The sequence below is a fragment of the Candoia aspera genome, chromosome 2 (assembly GCF_035149785.1).
Source record: "Candoia aspera isolate rCanAsp1 chromosome 2, rCanAsp1.hap2, whole genome shotgun sequence".
NCBI classification, from domain to species: domain Eukaryota; kingdom Metazoa; phylum Chordata; class Lepidosauria; order Squamata; family Boidae; genus Candoia; species Candoia aspera.
Window position 1 is genome coordinate 68579861 of NC_086154.1, and position 14780 is coordinate 68594640.

Here is a 14780-nt window from a genome sequence, read left to right on the forward strand (position 1 = left end):
TTACGACAAGTACTTTCAATTTTTCGTATTGCAAATTTTGAATCAAGTGTCCATAATGAGAGGGAAGTATGTGTATGCATAATGTTTACTTAGTATACTTTGAACTTCATGTGATTTCTTTCTTGGGCTTTGGACACTCTCATTTTTACCGAAATACCTGAAATCATTCCCAAAGGCATAGGCTACAGCATTACTATTTGATGCAGTTTACAACCATCAGACAGGTTGAAATCTCTCTGGGGCCATGCTACCCATGGTACTGCACTTTTCAGAGCCCACCAGTCGAAAAAGAGCCAGAACGTGTGCAGCTTGGGTCTCACGCAAGAATAGTACAGCTAAGGGCATAACTCAGCTGAAGACTGTGTTTTGTCAATGGAAAGCTTCAGTCCCCATTTAAAAGGTTCTTAGACAGGAGTGCAGATAGAGTTTTGGTACACGGCAGATGATAACCTGGAACTGGTGACATAAGCCAAATGAGCATCTCTATATGATCACAGTTGTAGACGTGTTTTGTCAGGGCGAAAGAGATCTAGAAAATGCAGCACTGCACTGTACAGATTGGTGGCTTGTGATCTTAATCGACAACTTATAGGGCTACTATGCCAAACTGGTTAGGGATATATATGTCTAAAGTAGCCAAAACATGGCCAGAGACTCAACAACACAAAAACTCCCAAATTCTACCCAATATTGTCCATACCAAGACTGCTATTGCTGAGGTAGCAGTTACTGATTGCACTCATTTCACCAGAATATGTAACAGCTGTGTGAATATATTGGAGGCATTTTTTAAAGTCTGGTCCTTACTTTAGTTAAGTGTATCCCCGTTGTGTCTGTTTTTTCGCCACTATGATGCTCCACATAGCACCTTCCAAACAATTAGAGAAGGGTGTTTATTTTGATGTAGGAGTGGGAATGAAGGGAAACCGTACTGCTGCTTTTATACAGATATTAGAATCTGTTTTATTTCCCCTCACTTGGTAAATTACCCAAGTCATTCTGATACTTTCTAGATACAAATTCTGCATTCTGATCAAAGGGACTTTATTCTCTGGATACGGCAAAACTTTGTTAAGTTGCTAGTAAGATAAGATTCAAGCTGACTAATCCCCATCCTTCTATCTCTGTCTGTCTGTCTGTCTGTCTGTCTGTCTATCATCTCTGGCTAACTTTTGAACAACACCAAATAAACAAATAAATTATTTTATTCATTTTATTTTATTTTATTTTAACCTACTTCTATCTTAGAATTTTAGCTCTATGTCTTAGTTTTAGACAAATAACATTCTGTTTCTTAATCCTAGAGACATAGCTTACACTGGTACTAATAGTGACAATAATATTTTATATTATATTGTGCTTTATATCTGGTCTTCCTCCTCTTTTACTTTTAAACAGTTCATTAATTGTTTCATTCTATATTGGTTTTGACTGAAATAAACTTTGACTTGACTTGACTTGACTTGACTTGATGGTTCTGCTCATACTATTCCTCACAATATATATCTATATATAACTATATATATTTAAAGGGCAGAGGTATAAAGCACAATATAATACAAAATATTATTGTCACTATTAGTACCAGTGTAAGCTATGTCTCTAGGACTAAGAAACAGAATGTTATTTATCTAAAACTAAGACATAGAGCTAAAAGGAAGGAGAAGGGCAGTACATAGAAGTCAAACAGATAACAAAAAGGAAACAGGACTAATTGATTCAAGAAGCTCACAATTCTTTTTTATTTATTTAAATAGAGCATAGAATCAATTCCTTGGATGATTTTTTTTTTCTTGGTTAGAATGTAACCTTTTGGAACTTTACAAAATTGCCCAAGTTTCATTGTGTCAAGTCATTACAAATGACTTCATGGCACTCTTTAACAGATGACTTACTACTCACTCTGGCAATTGACACACTTACTGGGTTTTGAAGATTGGAATAATGGTTTTTGCCCAACTACTGAATACTGATGACAAAGGAAAATGCAGTATCTTTATAATAGAAGTGAATGTAGCACCCATAAACCAGCATTTGGATCCTGCACAACAGTATGATGATAGCCTCAAAATAAGGCTGATAGCCATCTGGAAAACTCAAAAGAATCTAGCTTTCAAGTATGGGAACATATGATTTACTGTTTGTATGGATTAATTCCAAAAGTACAATTCAGAATAAGCCAGTTCTCAAATGTTATATTTACTTTATTGTACAAGTTTATATGATCACTTTGTATCAGAATGGTTTATAATGGTTTTATCTCTTGAGTAAATTTACAGTTGATACTATATCCTTATAGTTTGCAACAAGATAGCTGCCCTGATATGACTTTCACTAGAAATTGGATAGAAAATGGAAAGAAAAAGGAGGTGATGTAATGTAACATGGCTATTCCCATTTAGGTCTTCTACAAAATTAAAAAGAAACACACAGTTACATTTTCTTCTCATAAACCAGCCAATGAAAACTTTCTTTACAGATTTGTCATAGGACTTGTCCTTCAACCAATCCCCCCCGCCCCCATGGAAGTTTTCTTGGAGAAATATTTTGATGTAATTGCTTTTCTCCTCAGGGAACAGTGAATAGTGAAGTCTGTTTTTCAGTCTTAAATACATAACAAAGGAAATTACACTGCCCCAGTGCCATAAATTCTCTTTCACTATATATCTACCATCTTTTAGGTCAGTTCTGTCCTGTACTTAATAACTTTGTAGGGCAGTGTTCATTTTTAGGAATTATTGAAACCCCTTTCTCTGTGATAAGCTTTGCTGTATAGACAAATTTAGTAATTTTCCTCTTGAGCAAGGAAGATAGATAACTGTAACTTTTACAATACTGACAACTGGGATTTAAAATAATGAAAAATATGAAAACCTTAGCATTACATCTTGTCTTTTTCTCTCATTTTCTTACAAACAAGTACTTGCAAAGGTTATCAAATATCTAAGGGAAATGTTTATTTCCTTTGCTGGACTTGTGCCTCAGCAAGGCCTTTGACAGAGTGCCTCATGATATTCTCCTTACTCAAAAGTTAAAATATGACTTACCATTAGAAGGGCTCACAGTTGGCTGAGGGATTGCACCCCAAGAGGGCTCACTAATTACCCCACTTTAGCTTGGAGGGAAGAACTGAGTAGAGTGCCACAGGACTCTATTCTGGACCCTGTGCTGTATAATATTTTCATCCTTAATTGTTTGGATGAGGAAGTTGGAGGGACGCTTATAAAGTTCTCATGTGACAAAACTGGGAGGGGTGCCGAATACTTCAAAATCTGTTAAAAGGGCTTGAGCAACAGACTGAAGAGAATAGACAGAACTTAAAGGAAGAAATGTAAAGTTCTGCATCTGGGTAGGAAGAAGGAAAGGGCCAAAGGTAGGATAGAGAAGATCTGGCTTTGCTGTAATACACACGAAAGGTGTGACCTTATTGACTACAGCTTAAACTAAAAAGACAAATGCTATCTTGGGGGTGTATTACCAGGAGCACAAAGTCTAGGTCATAGGAGAAAATTGCTCTATTCTACTCTGTCCCCTTATTTGAAGTGATGTGTCCAGTTCTGATCCCCATTGGTCAAAAAGGACAGTGACAAACAGGAGCAAGTTCAGAGAAGTTCAGCCAGCCATGCTGGTGGGGAATTCTGGGAGTTGAAGTCCACACATCTAAATTGCTGAGGTTGAGAAACACTGGGTTAGGGTATAACGAGTTAAAACCATTTGCTGAGTTTCATGCAGAGTAATGTAATGCCTGACTTTATATAACTCTTTCAAGATTTAATAAAGAAACAAAAGATTAATCCTCATCTGGTACTATAATCTCTGCACACAACCTATTTAAAAGTAACAAAGAGGAGTCTAATCTGAATATATGCAAATCAGTGGAAGAGTGGGAAACAGAATAAATTCAGGAGGGCCCTATGAGCCTGCAGTATCCCCATATCTCTGGTTAGATAAGAGCTGCTTTGGAAGAGAGAGAGGGGGAACTTATAGCCCCAGGCTACTAATGAAGAAAGCCAAGAAGGTGTTCCATGGCACTGTCTGGAACTCTTAAAACTTCAGATTATTCAGTGGAACAGGCCAGATCCACAAGGGAAAATTTAGGTGATGCTCTGAGGTGTTGAGTGGAACTCCTAACAGCTTTGACAAGATACTGGGAGAGCTCCAAAGTCAAAGTACAGATTCACTAATCATCATGTGAATTAAGAGGAGAGAAAGTCGGCAGATCCACCCCAAGCCTAGACTGCGTGTAATGCTTGAGCTTATTCTAACCATACTTGAGATCCAAAATGTTACACTACCGTTACAGCTGTATACCTTAACTTTAAAGCCTGAAGAAAATTGGTTATGTACAAGTCTCTTCAAGGAAAACATCATCTACTTACAATTGTGAAGTTCATAACCTTGAGAATCCAGATGGTCATGGCAAGATTCACCAGGATTAAAATCATTAGAAGTAGCACAAAGAAATAGAGGCACCTCTTCCTCCAACCATAAATCCCCACTTTGTATACATGTGGTCCTTCTGAGCTCTGCATGGTGCTTCTCTGTGCATACTGTTCCTGAGGCATCTGGAAAAAATACAACCAGACATCATAGGCATGAACTGCAGGACATGGAGAAACTATTTGTTTCTGTATTTAAATGATTTAGATGGCCACCCATCTCACAACAGTGACTTGGGGCACTATACCAGGATAAAACAGCAACCACACAATATATCTCATGGTGCCCAAGGTTAAAACAATAACCCCAATCACAGAGGTGAAAGGCTAACAGGGTCAGGGCTATCCAGCTCTCTGGAGGGATGCTATTCCACAGGGCAGGCACTGCCACAGGGCAGGCACAACTTCTGGGTCCAACAAGATGGGGCCTGGAGCATGTCCTCTCTGCTAGATCTGGTGAGCAGAAATAATGGGAGACAGGTAGTCCTGCAAATAGCCTCTCAGAAGTACATAAGTGATAAAGCATTTTGAAAATACCTGCTAGGTAAAATATCTTTCTCAGTTTTATTGCAAGCACAGCTGCTTCACTATTGAGCAGCAGAAACCTAATTTATTATATATATATATATATATATATATATATATATATATATATATATATATATATATATATGAGAAAAAAACATTGATGGTCAAAATAATGTTATTAATGTTGTGGGTATGCTCTCCTTTCTTACTTATTCCTTTTTATGCCAAAATGCAGAAAATACAAACCTAAAGAGGACATGGGGAATAATTTAATTTGGTCCATATTTATAAAATGAATGACCTAATTCACACTTGCCAGAATTAAAAAATGGACTGGAAGACAATCATCATTCAGACTTCATAACTCACTGGATTTTGCAATTGTAGTCTGTACAAGAATGAATCTATTTAAGAAAAAAATATATGCAAAAGGATATACTGTACATTATGGAAAATAATATGGAAATGTACAGGTCAGTTGTTTGACAGTTTTTAATTTAGGTACTGGCCCCGAAATAGGGTAGGATGGATTTATGACTAAATATATGTGAGATTGATCCTGAATAGTGAAAAAAGGGCTAGATCTGGTTAGTATTTCAGTCGGAAGCAACCAGGAAACACAAGGGCTGAGCTGACCATCTGAGCAGTAGTGGTCCTCAAGCCAGAAGGAACCTTCACATGAACATTGAGCAGATGGACCCCTATCCTGAGGTCAGAAAGCAAGCAGCCATACATCCATTGACTCACAAAGGCAAGAAGAAAAGGGTTAGGGCTTATGGAGTAGACATACACGAAGAGCCTGATTTTTGTCTTCTGCTGGGGGGAAAGCTTCTGCATAGATACAGTATGACGTCTATGAGCCTATAATAAAGCAACTTATCTAGTCATGTCTTCTCTCTGAAGCTCTGCTGTAAGCAGACTGCTAAATGTCTGGACAGTCAAGATTTACAGCTGAACCTAGTAGGAGGTCTGACAAGGGCTCTGGATTAGACTGGGAAACAAAGTAAACAAATGTGAAACTCCTTCATGATAGCTCCATGAAGATGCACAGCAGATGTTATTTCTAGTTGCCCTAGAAACTCCCCTATTAATTTGTTTGTTTCAGTAACTTTACTATATATGGTTGTATTATAAATGACAAAAATGAATAATTATTTTAAAAGAAACAAAACAGAAACATTATCAAAATGTTAAAACAGTTTGGAATTCTATGATGAGAATGGGATGTTTGCTTATTTTCCCCTTCTGTATTGCTCCCAAACTATTAAATTCACTCAGCAATTGTACTCAGTCTTTACTTTTTCTACCTTCAGGGAAGAATTCACACTTTTTTTCACTGGCTAGGTCTGCTCAGTTTGAGTTAGTTTTAATAGGGATTGTAAATGTTTTTACAACATTTTAAGTGTTTGTTTTTTTTAATTATTGTCAGTTGTCTTAACTACTGTATAAGCAGAAATCCTGAATGTGTGTGTGTGTGTGCCTTCAAGTGGGTGTTGACTCCTGGTGACTGCCTGGACTGGTCCTTGCGGTTTTCTTGGCAAGATTTCAGAAGTGGTTTGCCATTGCCTCCTTCCTAGGGCTGAGAGAGAATGATTGGCCCAGGGTCACCCAGCTGGATTTCTGCCTAAGGCGGGACTAGAACTCACAGTCTCCTGGTTTCTAGCCTGGTGCCTTCACCACTACACTGGCTCCCTCCTGAAAATAAATCCTGAATATAAATATAAAAGCAATTAATGGAAAATCCTATTACACATGTTTTTCTACACACTACCTTATTCTGTGGGCTGAAAATTCTCAACAATTAATTTCAGGAAGTTATTTTCAGTGGATAAATGTCAACTGCCTCTATGCTGAAGTTCCCAAAGATAACACAGTAGATTTATCAACCTTTATTGAAACCGATACTCAAAGCTTCGCTCAGAATAGAAGTAGAGTAACAAAGAGTTACCTAAATATTTACACATAATATATCTGTACTTTTTACAGCAAAACTGAAGTTATACATTAGGCAAATGCCAGTAGATGGCTAAAAAGTCTTCTAGACAAGAGTGTATTTCCAATAATATCACTCCTACTGGGGAGGAACAGACTCAATTCAATCCTAGCAAGACCAAGTATCTGTGTCTACTTGGGCCACCCAGATCCAGACATATCCCATTGCTGACTCCGGGGGGTTGCAGTTCCTCATTTGAAGCTTGTGTGAAATCTGGGAATCCTCTTGGACTCTCAGATCCTGCTTGAAGAGCAGGAAGCAGCTGTGGTTAAGAGGGCCTTGACACAAGTGCATCTAGTGTAGCAGTTGTGCCCTTTCCTGGATCAGGAGGCCCTTCAGATAGTCATTCATGCCCTAGTCACCTCATGATTGGATGACTGTAATGTGCTTTGCCTGGGGCTGCTCTTAAGACCATCCAGAAGCTACCACTGGTTCAGAATGCAGTGGCGTAGGCAGTGATGGGTGTGATGTGTTTTGTGCATGTCAGCTCACCACTTTGCAAACTCCATTGGTTATCAGCTGGCTTCTAGGCATAATTTAAAGTGCTGGTTATCTCCTTTAAAGCCCCAAATAGGGCTTGGCTAGTTGCAGGACCTCCTATCTCTTATCTCTACCCGTTTGCTTTGATCCAGCAGAGTGAATACACTCCAGTTAAACAATGTCATCTTGGGGGACCCAGGAAGCATACAGTACCTACTCTGTTGCAATTTCTGCTACCTGGAATGATTTTCCCCTTGAGATTTGTGTGACTCCCATCCTAATGTCATTCAGGCAACTACTGGAGATTTGGTTGTTCTTCCAGGCCTTGGGGTAGGTTGATTGTAGATCCTCCTTTTATCCTTTTGCTTATTTTCTCTTGTTTTGGTCTTATTTTCAATATGCTGCTCTTGTTTTTATATATAAAACATCACACACACACCTTATTGTAAGCCACCTAGAGTTGTTTGGGAGTTAGGCAGTCTATCAGTTAAGTTAAATACACAAACAAACAAATAAAATGTTTCAAATAGTAATTCTGGCATACCCCTATTCCAGGGCACTGTATCCATAGGTAGAGAAAAACTGTTTCAAGGCAGTGAATGCCACTTTAGAAACAGCAAAGTAATATGACTTATACATCTGAAAGGGCACTTTGCATTCCCATTGGAGGAGTTTCTTGGATATCCTGCCTTCCAGCTTCCCACACAGCATGGTTCCATGCAACCTGCATGATTAGAAGGAAGGTTTTAAAGGCTTCTGATACAGTTGTTTTAACAGTCCATTTCCCCTTGCACAGCTTCTCTTCAAGGCCCTGTTGGAAGGGACATATCTCAGCCAAACTGCACCAGTTATTTACTTTCCTATTTCTGCAGATGGGAGAGGGATTTCTTTTTGAGGGAATAAGGCAAGATATTAGTTATTGATCAGTTTGAAAAATAGTGAACAAGCTAAGACTGGTTGGCAGTTCTCTGAGAGTTCAAGACCATAACCAAATTGATAACCAAATAGATGGTTATAAGATGAATTTTAAATCAGGAGGATTAGGAGACAGAAAGGCTGGGCATGTAGAAGAGTCCTAACCAAAGATTTAGTGGCCCATCTACTGCAATCACTTGAGCTCCTGAATGAGATTTGAACATTTCCTGCATTTCACCTGCTAGAGCTCCCTAATGCAGCAGAGATCACTTACCAGTGTTGAGTTAAATGAAGTAGTACATGTTACCATCGAAAGAAAGGATCCCCATAAGACAATAGGCCCATCATCACTATTCTGTCTGTTAGGTAACTGCTATAGTTGCCTGAAACATGCTGCACATCAGGAAGTAATGGGTGGGTACCGATGTTACTATCCTGTTAATGGTATGGTTTCTAACCTATTTCTTTCCCTCACTGCAACCCCATTTGCTCCAGAGGGAGGGTGAAGAGGTTGCTGGGGGAAGAGAAAGCCCTACTATGCAAGTGGATATCCAGTTGTGCAACATTTCATAGAATAATGAATCCATTCTGCCGCAGGAGTGAGGTACAGGTAAGGTTATAATAGAACCATCTCAAAATTAATGAGCACATGTGAACCCCAACATCTGAAACAACACCCATTCTGTTGTGTATGTATGGACAAGTATGACATGTGGAAATAGAGATAACAATTAATATTTAGGGACCTGTAGCATCTGGAAGACACAGCAGTTCTTACAATGAACAACATTAGGTTGCTTACATGAGTGCTAAATAACTCAAAGTGGAAGAATACAACTCTGAAAATATCTGTGACCTATGCTCATTAGCAGAATCCTAAGCAAAAAGCAGTTTGTAGATGCTTAATAAGTATCTAGGCTATCAGTTAACTTAATCAAAATGTGATGTAAATGAAATAGAACAGCTTACGTTTGACCATTATCTCTGATTTCGGAAGAAAGTTAGTTCCTAGATTGTAAATAAGTACTTTCTTCTGCACAATCCCAATGTTCCAGTTCTACACAAATAATAAAATCACAACCAGCCAATCAATCAGAGTTTCAAATAGTGTCAATCTAAATTAACAGTATGCATTCTACATGTTTGTTGCCCCTTCTTCAGTCCGGACAGAGAAGAAAATGCCATGACCAATTTAGGCAAAGAATCTCCAACACAAACTTTATTTATAATCAGCCCAATCCAAGGACAAGAGCTTCAAGTCTGCTCTAAGCAATAGGAAAGAAAATGGCAAGATGCCACAGAGAGACTGATTGAGGTTGCAATCCTTTACCCACTTAGCTGGGAATAAGTTCCATTCAGCTCAGTGACTTTTAGCAGTAAACCTCACTGTTTCTAGCTGATTATAATGTCTAAGACCACAGTAGTAAGAGATATTCTGGTGGCATGCTGTATATAATTTAATAGGTTGGGCTCTATTTTCTGATCCTGTGTGGGAAAAGGAATATTGGTGGTTATTTGATTAAGAAGTGTTAGTTGTATAAGAGTTGTGCTAATTGCAAGATCTGTGCTACAGGGCACTATTAGAAAGGCAGAAAAAAATGTAAGACATAGTTTCTGCTCAGGAACGGGATGGCAGAATCTTATTTACGTGCCTCACCATTTTTTGTATTTTTTTTCTTAATTGAACACTTTGAAGAAAATATATGAACAAATGCAAGAGAGAACATGAAAACAGAATAATAATACCTCACTATTTTTCTTACACATTAGCAAGCAGAGGAGAACCCTGAATCTATATTGCTGTATCTTGAGTGATGGGTGGGGGGAAGGTAACCAAGGTTTTTTTTAAGAAGATTTCTACTTTCTTCCTGGAAATATAATCATAACCTGATATGCACAGAAAGAACCTTGTTTACTCCTACAGAAATATCACATGACAATTTGATGGGATGTAGGGCGTGAAAAGCTAATGCAAGATGAAAGTGGTAAAAATGTGACAAGAACAAATGGACTGGAAAAGTGCCCTGTATTTTTAGAAGTTAACTGTACTGATATTTTAAACTGCACTTAAGCCTCCATAAATAAGATTCTTGAATTCCAAGGGGAGTGAAATTCAGCTTGTGGACCATCTTGACTAGATATGTAAGCTCTGTTTTTCTCTAATGGGAAGGCCTGTCAGGAAAATGGCTATAGGCAGATATAAGACTCATTCAGCATCATAGGGCAGATTCCATACTATGTCATACAAGATGCAACATATTGTGCTATATAGAGGAACTTTCCCAGCATTCTTGAGCATGTGCAGAAATATTTTGCTGCATGAGAGTACGATGCAATATGAATTTTAAAAAATAATAATAAAATATCAAGCGGGCTATTTCAAATCTTATGCATTTGCTGTCTGAAAAGACAGATTGTAATGTGATCAGCAAGAAAGCAACATAACATGACTTTTCATGTGTCATATGGTTTTGATTTCTCTTCTGGGTATATTGTGTGAAACAACACTTGTCCAAAAATTACATACAGGCATTTTATGTATACTTTGTATTTTTTACATGTGAAGGAGATTTTGGAATAAAACACATAGCATTAAGGACTTAAAACTGCCCTGCTGAATTTAAAGAAGGTCCTTCTACTGTAGTATCAGACAGCAACCAAACAGATGTGTATAAGTTTCCATAGCAAGGAACTGAATTATTGAAAACAGCCCTAATTGTCAGTGAGGTTTTATCTAATTCATAATTCATAATATGTTTTGATATCCATGAGATATTTAGTTTTGATTTAAGAAAATACACAGAATCTCTACAGTCAGGTGTCATATTCACTGTTGGACTTCATTTCAAGATGCTTTCATGTGAGATTGTCATTCTTGCCAAAATCTAAACACATTTGGAAGATATCACAAAGGAAAGAAAAATCAGATTCTATGAATCAGAACACTTTCATTTTTTTAATTCAAAAAGCATTTCTCAGGCATCTTCCCTTATCAGTTTCTATTTTCTATTTGATTTCCTGTTTCAAGAGATTGAAACGATTTTTGTCCTGACTGTAGAAGCTGGTGTAGGCATTCATTGGACTGGGGTTCTTAAGCTAGCAACAGCAGTAACCAGGAAACAACCACAAGCTATATTATTTGCTCTTGGAAATGGTTACCACAAAATCTGCTGAATGCCAGAGAGCGGACCCCCGCATGCCTCTGAAGCAGGCAGGCAGGCAGGCAGGCAGGCACCGTGTGTAAGAAATCTAACCGTAGAAGAATGGACGATGCTTTTCAGAAGGGAGGGCTGAGGAGTTCATATGCATGCACTGTGGGGAGTCACATCTGAAATATATCCAATGTTTAAGCAAAAAAATTTCCCAGGCTCCTTTTACTGGCCTTAAAGCATTATAAATTATTCCATGAAAATAGGGTTTGGTGGCAAAACATTTCAGAGGTGACCAAAAAGAAACTGGGTGGGGTGTATCGATTGTAAACTGACTGTGAGTGGCTCAACACCTTTGATTCGTGAGATCTGTCTATTCACAGAGAGAATTAAGGTTATTAAATTATATTTGGTTTGTCAAGTTCTGCCTAATTGTTTTTTATCATGCACTACAAAAATGTGTGTGTTCAAATTCGATACACTTCAAAAGTGTTTTCATGTTTTACATTCTTATACGCAAGAACAAATATGTACTCTAACGCGTTTGTGACGAGTGTATGTGTGACATCATAGATATAGAAGTGGCTGTGGCTTTCTGCTATGTATATAGTGGTAAACATTGTTCACCATCCTGTAATATATGTTAGGAAGACTCCAAACAGCACCAGAGGTCACTTTAGGAACAGGGTCAGCAGAATGTTATTTCTCTCTCTGCCATAGCCATCCCCCCTTGCTGTGCACACACAGAAACATAAGGTTGGAAGTGGAACAGAGACTCCAGATGATGGGAAGCTATTGTTCCATTCTACTCTGCTCTACTCAGATCTCACTTGAGTTCTAGGCACCACAATTGAAAAAGGACAAACCAGAGTGAGTTCAGAGGAAGGCCATCAAGATGGAAAGGGATCTGGAAGGCAAACCTCATGAGAATCTAGGTATGTTTAGCCTACGCAAAAGACAACCCAGGGGAGATATTTACTTACTTACTTACTTAATACATTTATAGGGCTGCCCATCTCATATACATGATTCTGGGTGACTAAAAATTAAAATAGAATACAAAATAAGTAATAAAAAACTGTTTCAGCAAAGGATTGTTACCTTGTCGTGGTGCTGGAGCTTGAGCACCTCAATGATGCCATGAGCTAAACCGTGAAGGGCCACCCAAGACGGGAAGGTCATGACAGAGAGGTCAGACTAAATGCGATCCCTGGGGAAGGTAATGGCAACCCACCCCAGTATTCTTGCCGTGAAAACTAAATGGATCAGTACAACTAGAGATATGTCAGTATAACATTGGAAGATGAGATCCCCTGGTCAGAAGATGGTCAGAATGCTACTGGGGAGGAACAGAGGATGAGTTCAACTAGCCCCAGACGTGATGACGCAGCTAGCTCAAAGCCGAAAGGACGGCTAGCGGCCGACGGTGCTGGTGGTGAACGGCGAATCCGATGTTCTGAGGATCAACACACCATTGGAACCTGGAATGTAAGATCTATGAGCCAGGGCAAATTGAATGTGGTTATTGGTGAGATGTCAAGATTAAAGATAGATATTTTGGGCATCAGTGAACTGAAATGGACTGGAATGGGCCACTTCACATCAAATGACCGCCAGATCTACTACTGTGGACAAGAAGACCACAGAAGAAATGGAGTAGCCTTCATAATTAATAGTAAAGTGGCTAAAGCAGTGCTTGGATACAATCCAAAAAATGATAGAATGATCTCAATTTGAATTCAGGGCAAGCCATCTAACATCACAGTGATCCAAATATACGCCCCAACCACAGATGCTGAAGAAGCTGAAGTAGAGCAGTTCTATGAGGATCTGCAGCACCTACTGGATAACACACCTAAAAGAGATGTTATTTTCATCACGGGAGACTGGAATGCTAAGGTGGGCAGTCAAATGACATCTGGAATTACAGGTAAGCATGGCCTGGGAGAACAAAACGAAGCAGGACATAGGCTGATAGAATTTTGCCAAAACAACTCACTCTGCATAACAAACACTCTCTTCCAACAACCTAAGAGACGGCTTTATACATGGACTTCCCCAGATGGACAACACCGAAATCAGATTGACTACATCCTTTGCAGCCAAAGGTGGCGGACATCGATACAGTCGGTAAAAGCAAGACCTGGAGCTGACTGTAGTTCCGATCACGAACTTCTTATTGCACAATTTAGGACCAGACTAAAGAGATTAGGGAAGACCCACAGATCAGCTAGATATGAGCTCACTAATATTCCTAAGGAACATGCAGTGGAGGTGAAGAATAGATTTAAGGGACTGGACTTAGTAGATAGGGTCCTGGAAGAACTATGGACAGAAGTTCGCAACATTGTTCAGGAGGTGGCAACAAAATACATCCCAAAGAAAGAGAAAACCAAGAAGGCAAAATGGTTGTCTGCTGAGACACTAGAAGTAGCCCAAGAAAGAAGGAAAGCAAAAGGCAACAGTGATAGGGGGAGATATGCCCAGTTAAATGCAAAATTCCAGAGGTTAGCCAGAAGAGATAAGGAATTATTTTTAAACAAGCAATGCACGGAAGTGGAAGAAGACAATAGAATAGGAAGGAAAAAGAGACCTCTTCCAGAAAATTAGAAACATTGGAGGTAAATTCCAGGCAAAAATGGGCATGATCAAAAACAAAGATGGCAAGGACCTAACAGAAGAAGAAGTGGCAAGAATATACAGAAGACCTGTATAGGAAGGATAACAATATCGGGGATAGCTTTGACGGTGTGGTCAGTGAGCTAGAGCCAGACATCCTGAAGTGTGAGGTTGAATGGGCCTTAAGAAGCATTGCTAATAACAAGGCAGCAGGAGACGACGGCATCCCAGCTGAACTGCTCAAAATCTTGCAAGATGATGCTGTCAAGGTAATGCATGCTATATGCCAGCAAATTTGGAAAACACAAGAATGGCCATCAGACTGGAAAAAATCAACTTATATCCCCATACCAAAAAAGGGAAACACTAAAGAATGTTCAAACTATCGAACAGTGGCACTCATTTCACATGCCAGTAAGGAAATGCTCAAGATCCTGCAAGGTAGACTTCAGCAATTCATGGAGCGAGCATTGCCAGATGTACAAGCTGGGTTTAGAAAAGGCAGAGGAACTAGAGACCAAATTGCCAATATCCGTTGGATAATGGAAAAAGCCAGGGAATTTCAGAAAAACATCTATTTCTGTTTTATTGACTATTCTATAGCCTTTGACTGTGTGGACCATAACAAATTGTGGCAAGTTCTTAGTGGTATGGGGA

The 14780-nt window shown here is 38.9% G+C and overlaps 1 protein-coding gene across 2 annotated transcripts in view; it reads right to left on the reverse strand.

The window, feature by feature from the left end:
• The window catches only part of SGCD (sarcoglycan delta), a 504550-nt gene that overhangs the window by 186487 nt on the left and 303283 nt on the right, over positions 1-14780 (reverse strand). For both annotated transcript variants that reach the window (XM_063292142.1, XM_063292141.1), the window contains one exon: positions 4380-4565. In XM_063292142.1, the coding sequence (XP_063148212.1) occupies positions 4380-4565 (186 nt within the window). The remainder of the gene's footprint in view (positions 1-4379; positions 4566-14780) is intronic.